This window comes from Danio rerio, chromosome 25 (assembly GCF_049306965.1).
Source record: "Danio rerio strain Tuebingen ecotype United States chromosome 25, GRCz12tu, whole genome shotgun sequence".
NCBI lineage: Eukaryota > Metazoa > Chordata > Actinopteri > Cypriniformes > Danionidae > Danio > Danio rerio.
The window spans coordinates 37688241-37702492 of record NC_133200.1 but is presented as its reverse complement, the minus strand read 5'-3'; the positions used below and the strand labels follow the sequence as shown (position 1 = coordinate 37702492).

At 36.7% G+C, this 14252-nt stretch overlaps 5 protein-coding genes across 5 annotated transcripts; all 5 read left to right on the top strand.

Moving 5' to 3' along the window:
* The first annotated feature begins 187 nt into the window (after nucleotides 1-187).
* On the top strand, nucleotides 188-598 carry si:ch73-36p18.4. The gene has a single exon (XM_017354153.4). The coding sequence runs from the start codon at nucleotides 219-221 to the stop codon at nucleotides 528-530; it is 312 nt and encodes a 103-aa protein (XP_017209642.1). The 5' UTR covers nucleotides 188-218; the 3' UTR covers nucleotides 531-598.
* Nucleotides 599-1636: 1038 nt separating this feature from the next.
* LOC137489377 (histone H2B 1/2-like) lies at nucleotides 1637-2156 on the top strand. Its single transcript, XM_068217569.1, has one exon. The coding sequence runs from the start codon at nucleotides 1667-1669 to the stop codon at nucleotides 2039-2041; it is 375 nt and encodes a 124-aa protein (XP_068073670.1). The 5' UTR covers nucleotides 1637-1666; the 3' UTR covers nucleotides 2042-2156.
* Nucleotides 1637-7278, top strand: histh1l3 (histone H1 like 3). The gene has a single exon (XM_073943381.1). The coding sequence runs from the start codon at nucleotides 4297-4299 to the stop codon at nucleotides 4909-4911; it is 615 nt and encodes a 204-aa protein (XP_073799482.1). The 5' UTR covers nucleotides 1637-4296; the 3' UTR covers nucleotides 4912-7278.
* Nucleotides 5507-7278, top strand: si:ch73-36p18.2. The gene has a single exon (XM_002666905.6). It carries the CDS (start codon nucleotides 5552-5554, stop codon nucleotides 5960-5962), a length of 411 nt encoding a protein of 136 aa, XP_002666951.1. The 5' UTR covers nucleotides 5507-5551; the 3' UTR covers nucleotides 5963-7278.
* A 5428-nt stretch (nucleotides 7279-12706) lies between these two features.
* Nucleotides 12707-13105, top strand: si:dkey-108k21.28. The gene has a single exon (XM_002666918.7). The coding sequence runs from the start codon at nucleotides 12736-12738 to the stop codon at nucleotides 13045-13047; it is 312 nt and encodes a 103-aa protein (XP_002666964.1). The 5' UTR covers nucleotides 12707-12735; the 3' UTR covers nucleotides 13048-13105.
* The last annotated feature ends 1147 nt before the right edge of the window (nucleotides 13106-14252 follow it).

Genomic DNA, 14252 nt, shown 5'->3' with positions numbered 1-14252 from the left:
TGTTCGCAGAGGATTTAGAACCATTTAAATATGATCAACCAATTTGTGTTAACTACATAATCAAAAGAAGCAAACGACAATCCGAACTGACGCGCCTAGTGTGACGTTGCGTTGCAGCTCCTCCTTGACTGTTTCAATCAGGTCGTCTGAGCGACTTTAAAGTTTGCCTTACAGCCCCAGAATGTATTTTCGGTTGTGCAGTTAGATCACTAGTAAACATGTCTGGAAGAGGAAAAGGTGGCAAAGGACTTGGGAAAGGAGGCGCTAAGCGTCACCGCAAGGTTCTGCGCGATAACATCCAGGGAATCACCAAACCTGCCATCCGTCGTCTTGCTCGCCGTGGTGGAGTCAAGCGTATTTCTGGTCTGATCTACGAGGAGACAAGAGGTGTTCTCAAAGTGTTCTTGGAGAACGTGATCCGTGATGCCGTTACATACACAGAGCACGCCAAGAGAAAGACCGTCACCGCAATGGATGTTGTGTATGCACTGAAACGTCAGGGCCGCACTCTGTACGGTTTCGGAGGTTAACTTTCTATCAGTCGTATAAACAAAAGGCTCTTTCAAGAGCCACCCATGTTTTCAGTAAAAGCGCCTTTTTTAGACTCTTTGTAATGTATGAAGAAGTGTGTTTTAAGCTCACCGTGCTAATGAGTTCAGACAGTGCAGTTTTGTGTAATCTGCAGTTTAAAACAGTTTGAGCGGGAAAAATAAAATTCAATTTTCAAAATGTTCAGATTAAATTTAGTTTAACTAAGATATATGTAATATTGATGTTTATTAAACGTATACAGATTTGTGAGAAGAAATTTAGTTTAACCAATACAAAAATATGGCTTTAAATACTACGTTATTCAAACATGTTTCTTCTTGTATGCAATACTGAACAGCTGAACTGAAATGTAAAAAGGCCATTATTCTGTACAAATGGGTAAGAATTCTATGCTCATGGTCGCAAAGTTAAGTAAAATGCATTATTGTAAATGCAGTATTAACTGAATATTTGAGATTTTGCAAGACTTAAGTGAAAAAGGTCAAACTTGGATATTATTAAAGATAAAAAAAAAAGATAAAACGCCTTTATATCTAACCTCTTTTGAGAATATGCAATTTAAGGTTTTAATTTGATACTATTAAAACACTTTTAAGAAACCAGAACTACTGATTTTCACAGTTCTATTGTAATTAATGATTTGGTCTGCCCTTCTTGTTTTCCTGTGACAAAATGAGAACGTCCTATTTTTAATAATTTCCTTTAAACAAAAAATAAATCTTACTGTGTGGGGCACACCTCTTGTTAAAAACACCAATGAAATTATAATAAATTCCACTGAAAGTGCTCTTAGTGCTAGAAACTATATTACTTTATTATTTTCAATTTTCAAAAAAAATTCAATTATATAAAGAATGTTTACCCAGAACGTAAAATCGAGCGGGAAAGTTAAACAAAGAACATCTACGCGGAAGTTTCTCTTGGGAGGAGCCTAGAGTATTGATAACAAGTATGTCTGCTTTCTGGCCAATGAAATCAGTGCTACACATTCATTGCACCTATACACAAATCAGACAAGGTTGAGCTTTTCTTCTCAAATTTGCATAAGAGCCGAATAAATACCCAGTGTGCATCATTGTAAAGTATAGAGTTGTTCTGATCACCTCGAAGCAGCATGCCTGAACCAGCGAAGACCGCGCCCAAGAAGGGCTCCAAGAAAGCCGTCACCAAGACCGCTGGCAAAAGCGGCAAGAAACGCAGAAGAACCAGGAAGGAGAGCTATGCTATCTACGTCTATAAGGTGTTGAAGCAGGTCCATCCCGACACTGGGATCTCTTCTAAGGCGATGGGCATCATGAACTCGTTCGTCAACGACATTTTCGAGCGCATCGCCGGTGAGGCGTCTCGTCTCGCTCACTACAACAAGCGCTCCACCATCACTTCCAGAGAGATCCAGACCGCCGTGCGTCTGCTGCTGCCTGGTGAACTGGCTAAACACGCCGTGTCTGAGGGCACAAAGGCCGTCACCAAGTACACCAGCTCCAAGTAAAACGCTGAATAATCTTCAGCCACCCCAAAGGCTCTTTTAAGAGCCACCCATTTCATCTGTGAAAGAGCTTTTTTTTTTGTGTTAAGTTTCACTTAAAATAAATTATTCTATAGTACTTTACTGTTTATGATCCTGATTCAGAATAGAAAAAATAATTAATAAAATTAACCAAATGCACTGGGTTAAAATAACCCATAGTTGGGAAGATGCTATAATAACCTATAATTGAGTTGTATGTTGGGGTATTATTTGGGGTTTTATTGACCCTGTTAATCAAAAAGATTGAGCAGTAATGTTAGTTAAACTAGAATTGCACTGTGATTGACTTGCAGTACAACAATGACGTCAGCAGGATAAAACAAGTAATTAAATACAAACTTAACCTGCAAACAAACAAACGTAGTTGTGTTTATATAGACAATATTTAACCATCTTGTAGAAATTGTAGTATGAGCCAAGTATGTTAAATAAGTTGATTCATAAACTTTACCAATTAAAGCGTTGCAACTCTTTCAGTTACTCCTAAAGGCTCTTATAAGAGCCCACCTTCTCAGCAAGAGAGCTTTATTTTGCTATCTGTGTTCCTTTAAAGATTTTCAGTAAAAACTGCAGGGCAGTTTATTAATGCCTGTTCGGTGGCAACTAAACAATTAATTTGGATTTAGTGTAATGAAACAAAGATTCATATTTTTTATTTTCCTTGACACGGTTATACTAAAGATGGAAGGTTACATAAAAGTGACCCTATAGTGACTCTTTGAAAAAAGTATTGTATTTACAGTTTTTCCAGCTGCTTACACAATCTTTTCATGTCACACAATTTCTGAAGCCTCTCACTCAAAACTACACATTAAATCTCCAAAACCAGAAACTATTTCTCAGCCTTAAACTTTTGTTTTTAATTGTATAAATCAAAACGCTTTACACAATTTCTACCTAAAACACAAAACAGGACATTACTGGCTTTTCTTTTCCTAATGTGTAAACTAATTTCTTAACTGATCACAAACCAATTGAAAGTCCAACATGACAACAGGCCACTAGGCTTTTTCTAGTGCGAAAGAAACAAAACTGGTTTGTCACCCATCCACAAAACAAAAATATTTTAGAAAAGAAGCCTGGTTCTCTAAAGTGTATAACGGCCAACCCCATGTCTGGACGATGCTTCTACAGGCAATGGACGCTACTCCAACCCCTTACTCGCACACAATTGTGTTCCCTACTGTATTCTATACTTTTTGCTTTACTCACGTTTTTTAACAATATGTTTGTTTTTTATCGTATGCTATTGCAACAATAATGTTTGACCTAATAAATATATATTTTTTTCTACATACTTTACAGTGTACCTGTTACTCTTAGCAGAAAATTTTCACCTTAGAACACTATTGAAATGTAGAGATAAGCCAATGAAAGAGCAAAGAGAACTTTAGGCTGGACCTTTAGGAAATTTAGAACTACAGTGTTTACCATGTACAATGTTATATCCAAACATTTACTATTATTGAAAAAGATTTTTGCCATTTGATGCAAACGCTTAATTTCAGACATATGTTTATAGCATTTTGAATGCAGTGTTACATTCTGAAGGAAACAAAGGGCATGTTGTGTGTGCTTTGAGAATTGTGTGTAGATTTTTTTGTAAAGGTAAGCACAAAAAAATGGAAGTGATTGTGATTAAGCCAAAAATAAAAAATCCACCCTGGAAGCTAAAGTTAAACATTAATCTAGACTGAAAATATTTCCTTTGTCGACACACTTTTTAAGGACATGTTTTTTTTCATGTTTGGACGGCAGATATTATACACAAATCGTTATACTAATCCGTTTCTATTAGTGTTAGACCACTGCAACACTTATAACAGACTTAGTTATTATATAAAATGATTGCTTAGTTCTTAACAGATTTTTTGACAGGCAGTAGCGTGGACAGTGTTCAGTATAAGAACATAGTGAGGACAAATGCTTCAAAAAGTCTCAACACATCTTTATGTCGTCTCCCTTTTGAATTCCATGACAAAGCCAAGGTCCTCGTCATATCACTTAAGTCTTTCTAGTGTGCAAAAAATGTTTTGTGGCTCTTGTTTTGCTGTGTGTTTAAACAGAGAAAGCACAATTTATTTGGTAGAGGCGCTTAGATTAGCGGCAATTGAGTCTACACGGTTCTCACGTGGCATTTAAGTTGACAGCGCCGCCGAGTAGAGCATCATAATTCACTGCTTGTTGTCGACGTGTGAACGTTACTGTTTAGAGAAATGGCTGAAACCGCTCCAGCTCCCGCTCCAGCTAAGGCTCCTAAGAAGAGATCTGCTTCTAAGCCCAAGAAAGCGGGCCCAAATGTCCGCGACCTTATTGTCAAAACTGTGACCGCATCCAAGGAGCGACATGGCGTGTCTCTCGCAGCCCTGAAAAAAGCTCTCTCTGCTGGCGGCTACGATGTGGAGAAGAACAACTCCCGCGTCAAAACCGCCGTCAAGGCTTTGGTGCTCAACGGTACTCTGGTACAGCCCAAAGGCACAGGCGCCTCCGGTTCATTCAAGCTGAACAAGAAGCAAGCCGAGCCTAAGAAGGCAGCTAAGAAAACCGCCGCAAAAGCCAAGAAGCCTGCTGCCAAGAAACCCGCCGCTAAGAAATCTCCCAAGAAGGTGAAGAAACCGGCGGCCACATCTGTGAAGAAGGCGACCAAGAGCCCTAAGAAAGCCAAGAAGCCCGCGGCTGCAAAGAAGGCGACCAAGAGCCCCAAGAAGGCAAAGAAACCAGCAGCTGCCAAGAAAGCAGCCAAGAGCCCCAAGAAGGTAAAGGCGGTCAAGCCCAAAACCGCCAAACCCAAGGCGGCGAAGCCTAAAAAGGCGGCTCCCAAGAAGAAGTAATCGTCTCTGCTCGACTCTTCCAAAAACCAAACGGCTCTTTTAAGAGCCACCCACTTAGTAGAAAAAGGCATTTTTTTCCAATCACCTAAGTTTTACAAATAATCCACTGTAGTGTGTACATACTTTATGAATTAAGTACAATATAAACCGCCTGAACGACATCGAATATGTAAATAAATTGATATTGAAAGAATTCACTTTTTTTGTTCATAAATGAGGGTACCTCTGCATTGAGCCAAATCTGAAAATCACACTTTAGTTTTCCATACAAGTCTACATCTGTAGCCTATTTTCAATCCACTCGAAAATATATATTTTTGTTGACTTAACGTGAAAAGGTAACATCATAAATTAATCTACATGAGAATGTAAGTATATGGTAATATCGCCATTACTGTGTAAAGAGAACTTAACATAAATTTTTTTTGAGCGGGAAAACCAGCCGGTTGTCACTTGTTTAAAAAATGTGTGCAGCCATTGGACAGAATATCCACGTCACACTGCGACCTAAATGCAACAGCCAATGAAACGCCTCTACAGGCCCTCTTCACTGTAGTGGGAGAGCTTAAAAAGAGACAGCTCTGCGTCAACAACTACATTTCTCTTTAGCAATAAAGAGTAAGCTAGCAGTTCACTGACAATGGCAAGAACCAAGCAGACCGCCCGTAAGTCCACTGGAGGCAAAGCTCCGAGGAAGCAGCTCGCCACCAAAGCAGCCCGGAAGAGCGCTCCAGCCACCGGTGGCGTCAAGAAACCTCATCGCTACAGGCCCGGCACCGTGGCTCTGCGAGAAATCCGCCGTTATCAGAAGTCCACTGAGCTGCTGATCCGCAAACTGCCCTTTCAGCGCCTGGTCCGAGAAATCGCCCAGGACTTCAAGACAGATCTGCGCTTCCAGAGCTCCGCTGTCATGGCTCTGCAGGAGGCCAGCGAGGCTTATCTGGTCGGTCTGTTCGAGGACACCAATCTGTGCGCCATCCACGCCAAGAGGGTCACCATCATGCCCAAGGACATCCAGCTAGCCCGCCGCATCCGTGGAGAGCGCGCTTAAGCTTAATCCGACACATTAAAACCCAAAGGCTCTTTTAAGAGCCACTTCCATGTCTTTAAGGGACTATTTTCACCAACAACTTCTAAACGTAAAAGCAGGCTTAATAAGAGCTAAGTATTTAGTTTCAACTATGTTGATAATAGCTTTTTATTGGTGAACAGTTTGTGTGGTTGAGTAAATAATTAGTGTTTTCAACATATTATCTTCTAGTGCAGAACTAACTAATGTTTGGTGTCCGTATATATTGGGAGAACGGTACACTATCAGGTGGTAAAAGACAAACTGGAAACATTCTTTTAGGGAGAGATGCCTGCATATGGTACCTAGTTCAAAGACATGCGCTATGTGTGTGAATGACAGTATGGATGTTTCCCAGCACTGGGTTGCAGCTTTTGGCATCAGCTGTGTAAAACATGGTGTGTAGGTTGACGATTCGTCAGTGCCTCATCAGCAGACATGAAGTTTGTGTCTAAATTTCCAATAATTGTCCAACACCATTCATTTATATGCACTGATATCTCACCTTTGACGATTAGAATAAAGGGGTGGATTTTCTGATGGATGTCGGTTTACGGATGAAATGCAAATTATTTCATATGACTTCATTGTCATTATTAATGATGTTGAGTTTAAGGGCCTGGATCAGGGATCACCAATCTCAATCCTGGAGGTCCGGTGCCCTGCAGGGTTTAGCTCCAACTTGCCTCAACACATGCCTGGGTGTTTCTAGTAAGAACTTGATTAGCTTGTTCAGGTGTGTTTGATTAGGGTTGGCGCTCAAATCTGCAGGACACTGGACCTCCAGGAATAAGTTTGGTTATCCCTGGCCTAGATTATCCTCTGCACATCAATAACTGTCTGGTTTAGCTCAGCTACCTGATCTGACCTGCGAAGACGGAGTTTGAAGTTTGGACTGCTAAGCAAATCATTGGTACTCATGATTTGTACTCAACCAGAGTAAGCAGAAGGGCTGCCAAAATCACTCTGGACCCCTCACACCCAGCGACTACCTCTTTGAACTGTTACCTTCTGGTCGCACTACAGAGCACTGTGCTCCAGAACAGCCCAACACAGAAACAGCTTCTTCCCTCAGGCAATCCATCTCATGAACACTTGATGATAGTAATTGTGGAACCAACATCACTACTACTTATACACATACACACTTATTTAATAACACACTTTACATGCCAATTTGCACATAAAAGCTGCACATATAACATTGTATATAGTTATATACCTGTGCATAAACTTGTCAATTTGTATATTTGCATTCACTACTTACCTATATTTTTCAAATATATTTATTTATCAGTTTTTTTGTCCTGTCTCAGTCATTCTGTTGCACTATGGAAGCTCTATCACGAAAACAAATTCCTTGTGTCTGAACATACCAAGCAACATATCTCTGATTCTGATTATATGATGATCTTAATGTCATCTCTCTTCAGAGTAAAACTAGAATGATTTGTCATTGCTTTTTCTTTATGCCAAGTTTTGTCCTCTTGTATCTTGTATTTATATCTTCAGACCCATTCAAGAGGTCACTGAGACCTCTCATGTGGAACTGGATGTTTGATGCTACTTTAACAGCTTCACTAGATGTGAATTTAACGATGTGAAATAACCAACTTGTTTAAATGATTGTGTTATAAAAGGAGCTGTTTATATTACTCTGCTATGCTTATTTTACCAGTTTGATGAGATGGCTGACAAAAAGAAACAACGTGAAGTATAAAACAGGGTGTGCTCTGTGTGTGTTAAACTCTTTTATAGATTCTTCATACAGGTCTGGGGTCAGCTCTGAATAGCCTAGTGGCTGTCTTGATAGGATTAATTTGCACTGATTATTGATCACCTAAAAACCAAGTAATATAAACACTGCAAATTTTGATTTCATGCGCACTTTAATATGTAAATTGAGAAGAAATTGCATTAGTTGTTAATTCCCATTACATATCAATTTCAAGTTTGAATTAATTTGTATACAATTAGCATTTCTAGCCATCTGATTTCAACCAGGTATTTTTAGAGTTGGTATGACCCACCCCAACACACACTACTAAAAGACCCTGTTTTCACCTTAGCTCCAGAACAGCTGTATATGCTTTACCTGAAAGAAGTGAAACAAGGATACATTTTATTTATCATATTTCCCATTTCTAATGTTTTTCCAATAGGTGTTCCTTAAAATTACATTTTCAAAATATATTGTTTTTAATGTGGAGTTCTTCATATACCAGGTCCGGCTGTTTTAAAAGCATTTTTATTTTTAACATATTTGAAAGGATTTTAAATAGTGATTGCCTGTTGTGCCAAAACACCACATGCATTCTACAAAAGTTACCAAAGTTTTTAGAAATGTGTCATTTCCAGCAATTAATTTTTATCACAAACCTGTAGGGATAGTTTACAGTTTGACCCAAAGAATGACCAGTCTGGTAGATGAAGAAGAGCCGGGGTCAGAGATTCAAATAAATCAAGTTTACTGAAGAAAATTTGCAGTTACATCAACAGAAGCCAGCTTCAACACTCGCAATGAGTTCCTAGGCCGCTCTGCTTACAATCACCAATCAATAACAATTATACTCTCATATAACGTCTTTAACTGCGTCACACATATAGGAGTTCTAACCTGATTGGTTAAAACACAGATAGACTACGAAATTTTCACGTAAGGTTTGTGCGTATTTTATATTTTATAGTCCCTTTTCTAGGGGTAGGGAGACAAAAGTAACAAAAAAAAATTAATTAGGAAAAAAAATATATATATCAAATTTTAATTGGATCGAATTAATAATACAATAATATTTAATAATGTGCGTGGAGAATCTCCTTTTTCTCTATCCCAGCATAAGTTCACTTTAGATATAATAATAACAAAAAAAACTCTGAAAAGAGATTTCAAAAGAAAAATATTATCTTTTATTCACTGTTTAACAAAGTTCAATATATTTTACATTTCCAGACAGGGTAAACAAAAACAAAGAGATACTTAAATGAATATCATCCTAATCAAAATGATTATGAGAGGGTAAGGCCAAAATAACCAACAAAACAAAAGCTTCCTAAATTGACAAAAAGTTCTAGATTTCCTAATATATATATATATATATATATATATATATATATATATATATATACATATATATATATATATATATATATATATATATATATATATACATATATATATATATATATATATATATATATATATATATATATATATATATATATATATATATAYAYATATATATATATATATATATATATATATATATATATATATATAYATATATATATATATATATATATATATATATATATATATATATATATATATATATATATATATATATACATATATATATATATATATATATATATATATATATATATATATATATATATATATATATATATATATATATACATATATATATATATATATATATATATATATATATATATATATATATATATATATATATATATATATATATATATATATATATATTAGGAAATCTAGAACTTTTTGTCAATTTAGGAAGCTTTTGTTTTGTTGGTTATTTTGGCCTTACCCTCTCATAATCATTTTGATATATATATATATATATCAATATATTATATATATATATATATAAAACTAAAAAATCAATGACAATGCTCTTACCCCACAACCTGGCTAAATCCAGAAACAAGTGGAAACTTAAAGGATAAACCGAAAATAAATCAGCACTCGTCTCTCTACACAGCTTACTTTTCACATAAAGTCACACGTCACACTTATTCACACTATAATCTCACAAGATTACATGTTACATTCCATGGTGTTTTGAATGTATAATTGTGTTTGGTTTCTCTCTCTCTCTCCCTCCCTCCCTCTCCGTTCCTGCAACCTGTTTCTCAGCTAGGTGTGGAGGAGAGGAAGTTGATTGATTGCACCTGCTACTCGTTGCCCGGCAAGCTTAAAAGCCTGCCAGTTGCAAGCCACATTGAAGCTTGCTTCCAGAGTGTGGTCTCGCTCCTGCCTGGTTGCTCTATTGAGAAAAAAAAAAAAAAAATCTATCGGTGCGGTTGTGTTTAACTTGTTGAAGTTAAAATCTGTTGTTAAAGCCTCTGAAGCCATTCGAGCTCTGTTTTTGACACTAACTATGTGTTTGGAAGCTGTAGGGAGGTGGGTGCCATTTTATTTCTAAAACCCTTTTTCTTTTGTTTATTAGTTAGGGAGTTAGTGTACATTTCTTTTGTTGATATAATTTTACTTTGTCAGTTTAGACAGTTTTACTCCCTAACTAGCTAGAGTGTACTTTTGTTTGTTGTTTTGGCCTCTCCCCCTCCTGAAGTCTATTTTTGCTTCCCAGTTTTGTTTTACTATTGTACATTTGTTAATAAATTTATTTAACTTGAATTTGGTATGTTGTTGTCAAGGCAGGGGATTGACCCATACTCACCCCAACCAACATTTTTAAAACTTTTTCACTGTTACTCCTAGACAAGTAACATCAGGGACGTTTATATATATATATATATATATAAAAATATATAAATATATAAAACTCAATCAATGACATTGCTCTAACCCCACAACCTGGCTAAATCCAGAAACAGGAGAAAACTTAACGGATAAACCCAAAATAAATCAGCACTTGTCTCTCTACATGACTTACTTTTCACAAAGTTACACGTCACTTGTTCACACTATAATCTCACAAGATTCACAAGCTCACAGTTCTAAATATCCAACAAAATCTCTATCACACTATAATCGCTGGGTTAGGGAAAACAGGGACTCTCTCCGTGCTTTGCCGCTCTGCCTCTTTATAAAGCCTGGAAGCTCAATCAACAGCAACCGATCCGATTTGCTCTGATTGAAAACAGGTGCGGCTGGTTTGGAACGCTGCTCAATGAGAGAGAGAGAGAGAGAGCGATTAATAAAACAAAAGGGGAGAGCAATAAGCTGCCACTCACACCAACAACCAATTACCTAAATACATCATAGGATGTAACAGTATATTCTGAACAATATCTTAAGCATAAACGTCAGACATCCCTTAGACTGATTAGAGCTGACTCCGGACCAGTGAAACGGATCAACAATCAAATAGAACACACACACAAAGTATAATCTGTTTCTTATCCAAGGCTGAGTGTACTCTTAGCCGTCTTTATCGAAACTGGTTAAAAACTGTTACATCCATGATGTATTTAGCTAATAAGTTGTTGGTGTGAGTGGCAGCTTATTGCTCCCCCTTTTGTTTTATTAATCGCTCTCTCTCTCTCTCTCTCTCTCATTGAGCAGCGTTCCAAACCAGCCGCACCTGTTTTCAATCAGAGCAAATCGGATCGGTTGCTGTTGATTGAGCTTCCAGGCTTTATAAAGAGGCAGAGCGGCAAAGCACCGAGAGAGTCCCTGTTTTCCCTAACCCAGTGATTATAGTGTGATAGAGATTTTTGTTGGATATTGAGAACTGTGAGCTTGTGAGATTATAGTGTGAATAAGTGTGACGTGTAACTTTGTGAAAAGTAAGCTGTGTAGAGAGACGAGTGCTGATTTATTTTGGGTTTAATCCTTTAAGTTTCCTCTTGTTTCTGGATTTAGCCAGGTTGTGGGGTAAGAGCATTGTCATTGATTTTGAGTTTTCTTTTTATATATATATATATATATATATATATATAATAGGAAATCTAGAACTTTTTGTTAATTTAGGAAGTTTTTGTTTTGTTGGTTATTTTGGCCTTACCCTCTCATGATGATTTTGGTTGGGATAATTTTCATTTAAATATCTCTTTGTTTTGGTTTGCCCTGTCTGGAAATGTAAAAAAAAATATTGAATTTTGTTAAACAGTGAATAAAAGATAATATTTTTCTTTTGAAATCTCTTTTCAGAGTTTTTTTTTTTTGTTATTATATCTAAAGTGTACGTATGCTGGGATAGAGAAAAAAGAGATATTCCACGCACATTATTAAATAATAATTTATTATTAATTCGATCCAATTAAAATTTGATATATTTTTTATCCTAATTTTTTTTTTGTTACTTTTGTCTCCGTACTCCTAGAAAAGGGACTAAAATGTAACAACTGGTATAATCAACATTCAGGCAGTTATATTCTTACTATACAAAGTCTATCTTGAATAAAAGTAGAATCAATTTAAAAGATTTAACCGTAAAAATAGCAAAATCACTTTAGACATTTTAGATAGTATTAACTGGTAGAAATAACAATAGAAACAGTTGCTTCTTGTCCTCAGCCCTCAGTTCCACTCAAGGTCTCCGTGACCTCTGACCTAGTTTGGTGGCTTGTGTAAATAGTTATAAAGAGACAGGCAAATGCACTGAACATTCTTATATTAAGCAATGTGTTATACGATATATACGATATTCCAAAACTCAATTCTCATACATTTTATTCAGGGAAGGGTTGTAAAGTAAATGTCAGCCTAAGAATAAGACTCCAGCATTAGTTAGAAAAATCCAAAAATTGAGTTTGTATTAGTATTTTTATGCATTTGTCAACACAGTAATAAATAAAGATTCTGTTTACTTGGTATAAACATCTTAAATATATTCTTAAGCAGAGAAGTTGACAACTTATTTGAACAGTCGCCAGTAAACGTGGCCTAACCCCCTTTCCATCGCCCCCTTAAAGACACGTGACTTTATAAAGGACCGCCTATGAGTGTTTCAACAAGGTCCTATAGATGATTGTAAAAGTCGCTTGGGCGTGCATGTTGCCGTATTACAACACTGCTTCCAGAAGTAATCATGTCTGGCAGAGGTAAAGGTGGTAAAGGGCTTGGAAAAGGAGGCGCTAAGCGTCACCGTAAAGTTCTGCGTGATAACATCCAGGGCATCACCAAACCCGCTATCCGTCGTCTCGCTCGCCGTGGTGGAGTCAAACGTATCTCTGGTCTGATCTACGAGGAAACTCGTGGTGTTCTCAAGGTGTTCCTGGAGAATGTGATCCGTGATGCTGTTACGTACACTGAGCATGCTAAGAGAAAGACCGTGACAGCCATGGATGTTGTCTACGCGCTGAAGAGACAGGGACGTACTCTGTACGGTTTCGGAGGTTAAATTTCTGTCTGTCCATCATAAAACCAAAGGCTCTTCTAAGAGCCACCCACATACTTACAAGAAGAGCACCTTTAAGTAAGAGTATGACTTGATTAATTTGCGTATAGCGTAATACAGATAGTTTACGTTTTCAGTTCAGTTTTTATGAACTTATCAGTTGTACTGCTCAATACACAAGCATTTACAGATTTCCTTGAAGCTTTTTATTTAGCATGGAACACAATTTTGTATTTAAAACGTTAGAGTACATCTTTTATTTTCATATTAGGTATGTATTTTATATTAAAATATAATTTGCATTATACGTAGGTAAGCTGAGGAAGTATGTACTTTTTATAATAATTGGGTAAGGATTATATTCTAATGTCAGAAACTCTAAATTCAGTTTTTAAATTCAGTATTTAAGCATTATCAGCAGGATTTGTGATTATTTTAGCCGGACTTGAGAGAAAATAAAAAAATATTAGAGATTGATTAATTGCTCTACAGTATGATGTTTTTGTAGAATATACTCTTTGAGAACATACCGTTTAAGGACTATTCAGAAACCAGAACTACGGATTCGAAATCAATAATTTCACAATTCTATTGTAATTAATGCATATGCTCACTATTGTTTCCTTTTTCTTTCTGTCATAAAATGTGAACGTCCCAAATACAAGATTTTTTGCTTATAAATAATACAAAATAATCACAAATAGTGGGGTGAAGTTGCTCTTTTGTTAAAAAAGAAACTCCACCAAATTTATCAAAGGTTTTATTAAATGTGCGCTTGCTAGAAACATCTATTTACTGACTTTTTCATATACATGTAAATAATCTAAAAGTACAAAAAATGTTAACCCGGAGTGTAAATTCGAGCGGGAAAGTTAAACAATGAACAATGATATCAAGGCGAAAGATTTACGTGGGTGGAGACTACAGTATCGAAGCACACCATTGGCTAAACCACTGTTTTCAATCTGGCTAATGAAAACAGTGTCACACATTCATCGCGCCATACACAAATCAGACAGGGCTGAGTTTTCCCTCTGAAATTTGCATAAGGTCCGAATAAAAACCCAGCGTGCCTTGTTGTTGAGTATAGAGTTGTTCTGATCATTTCGAAGCAACATGCCTGAACCAGCGAAGACCGCACCCAAGAAGGGCTCCAAGAAAGCCGTCACCAAGACCGCCGGCAAAAGCGGCAAGAAACGCAGAAGGAC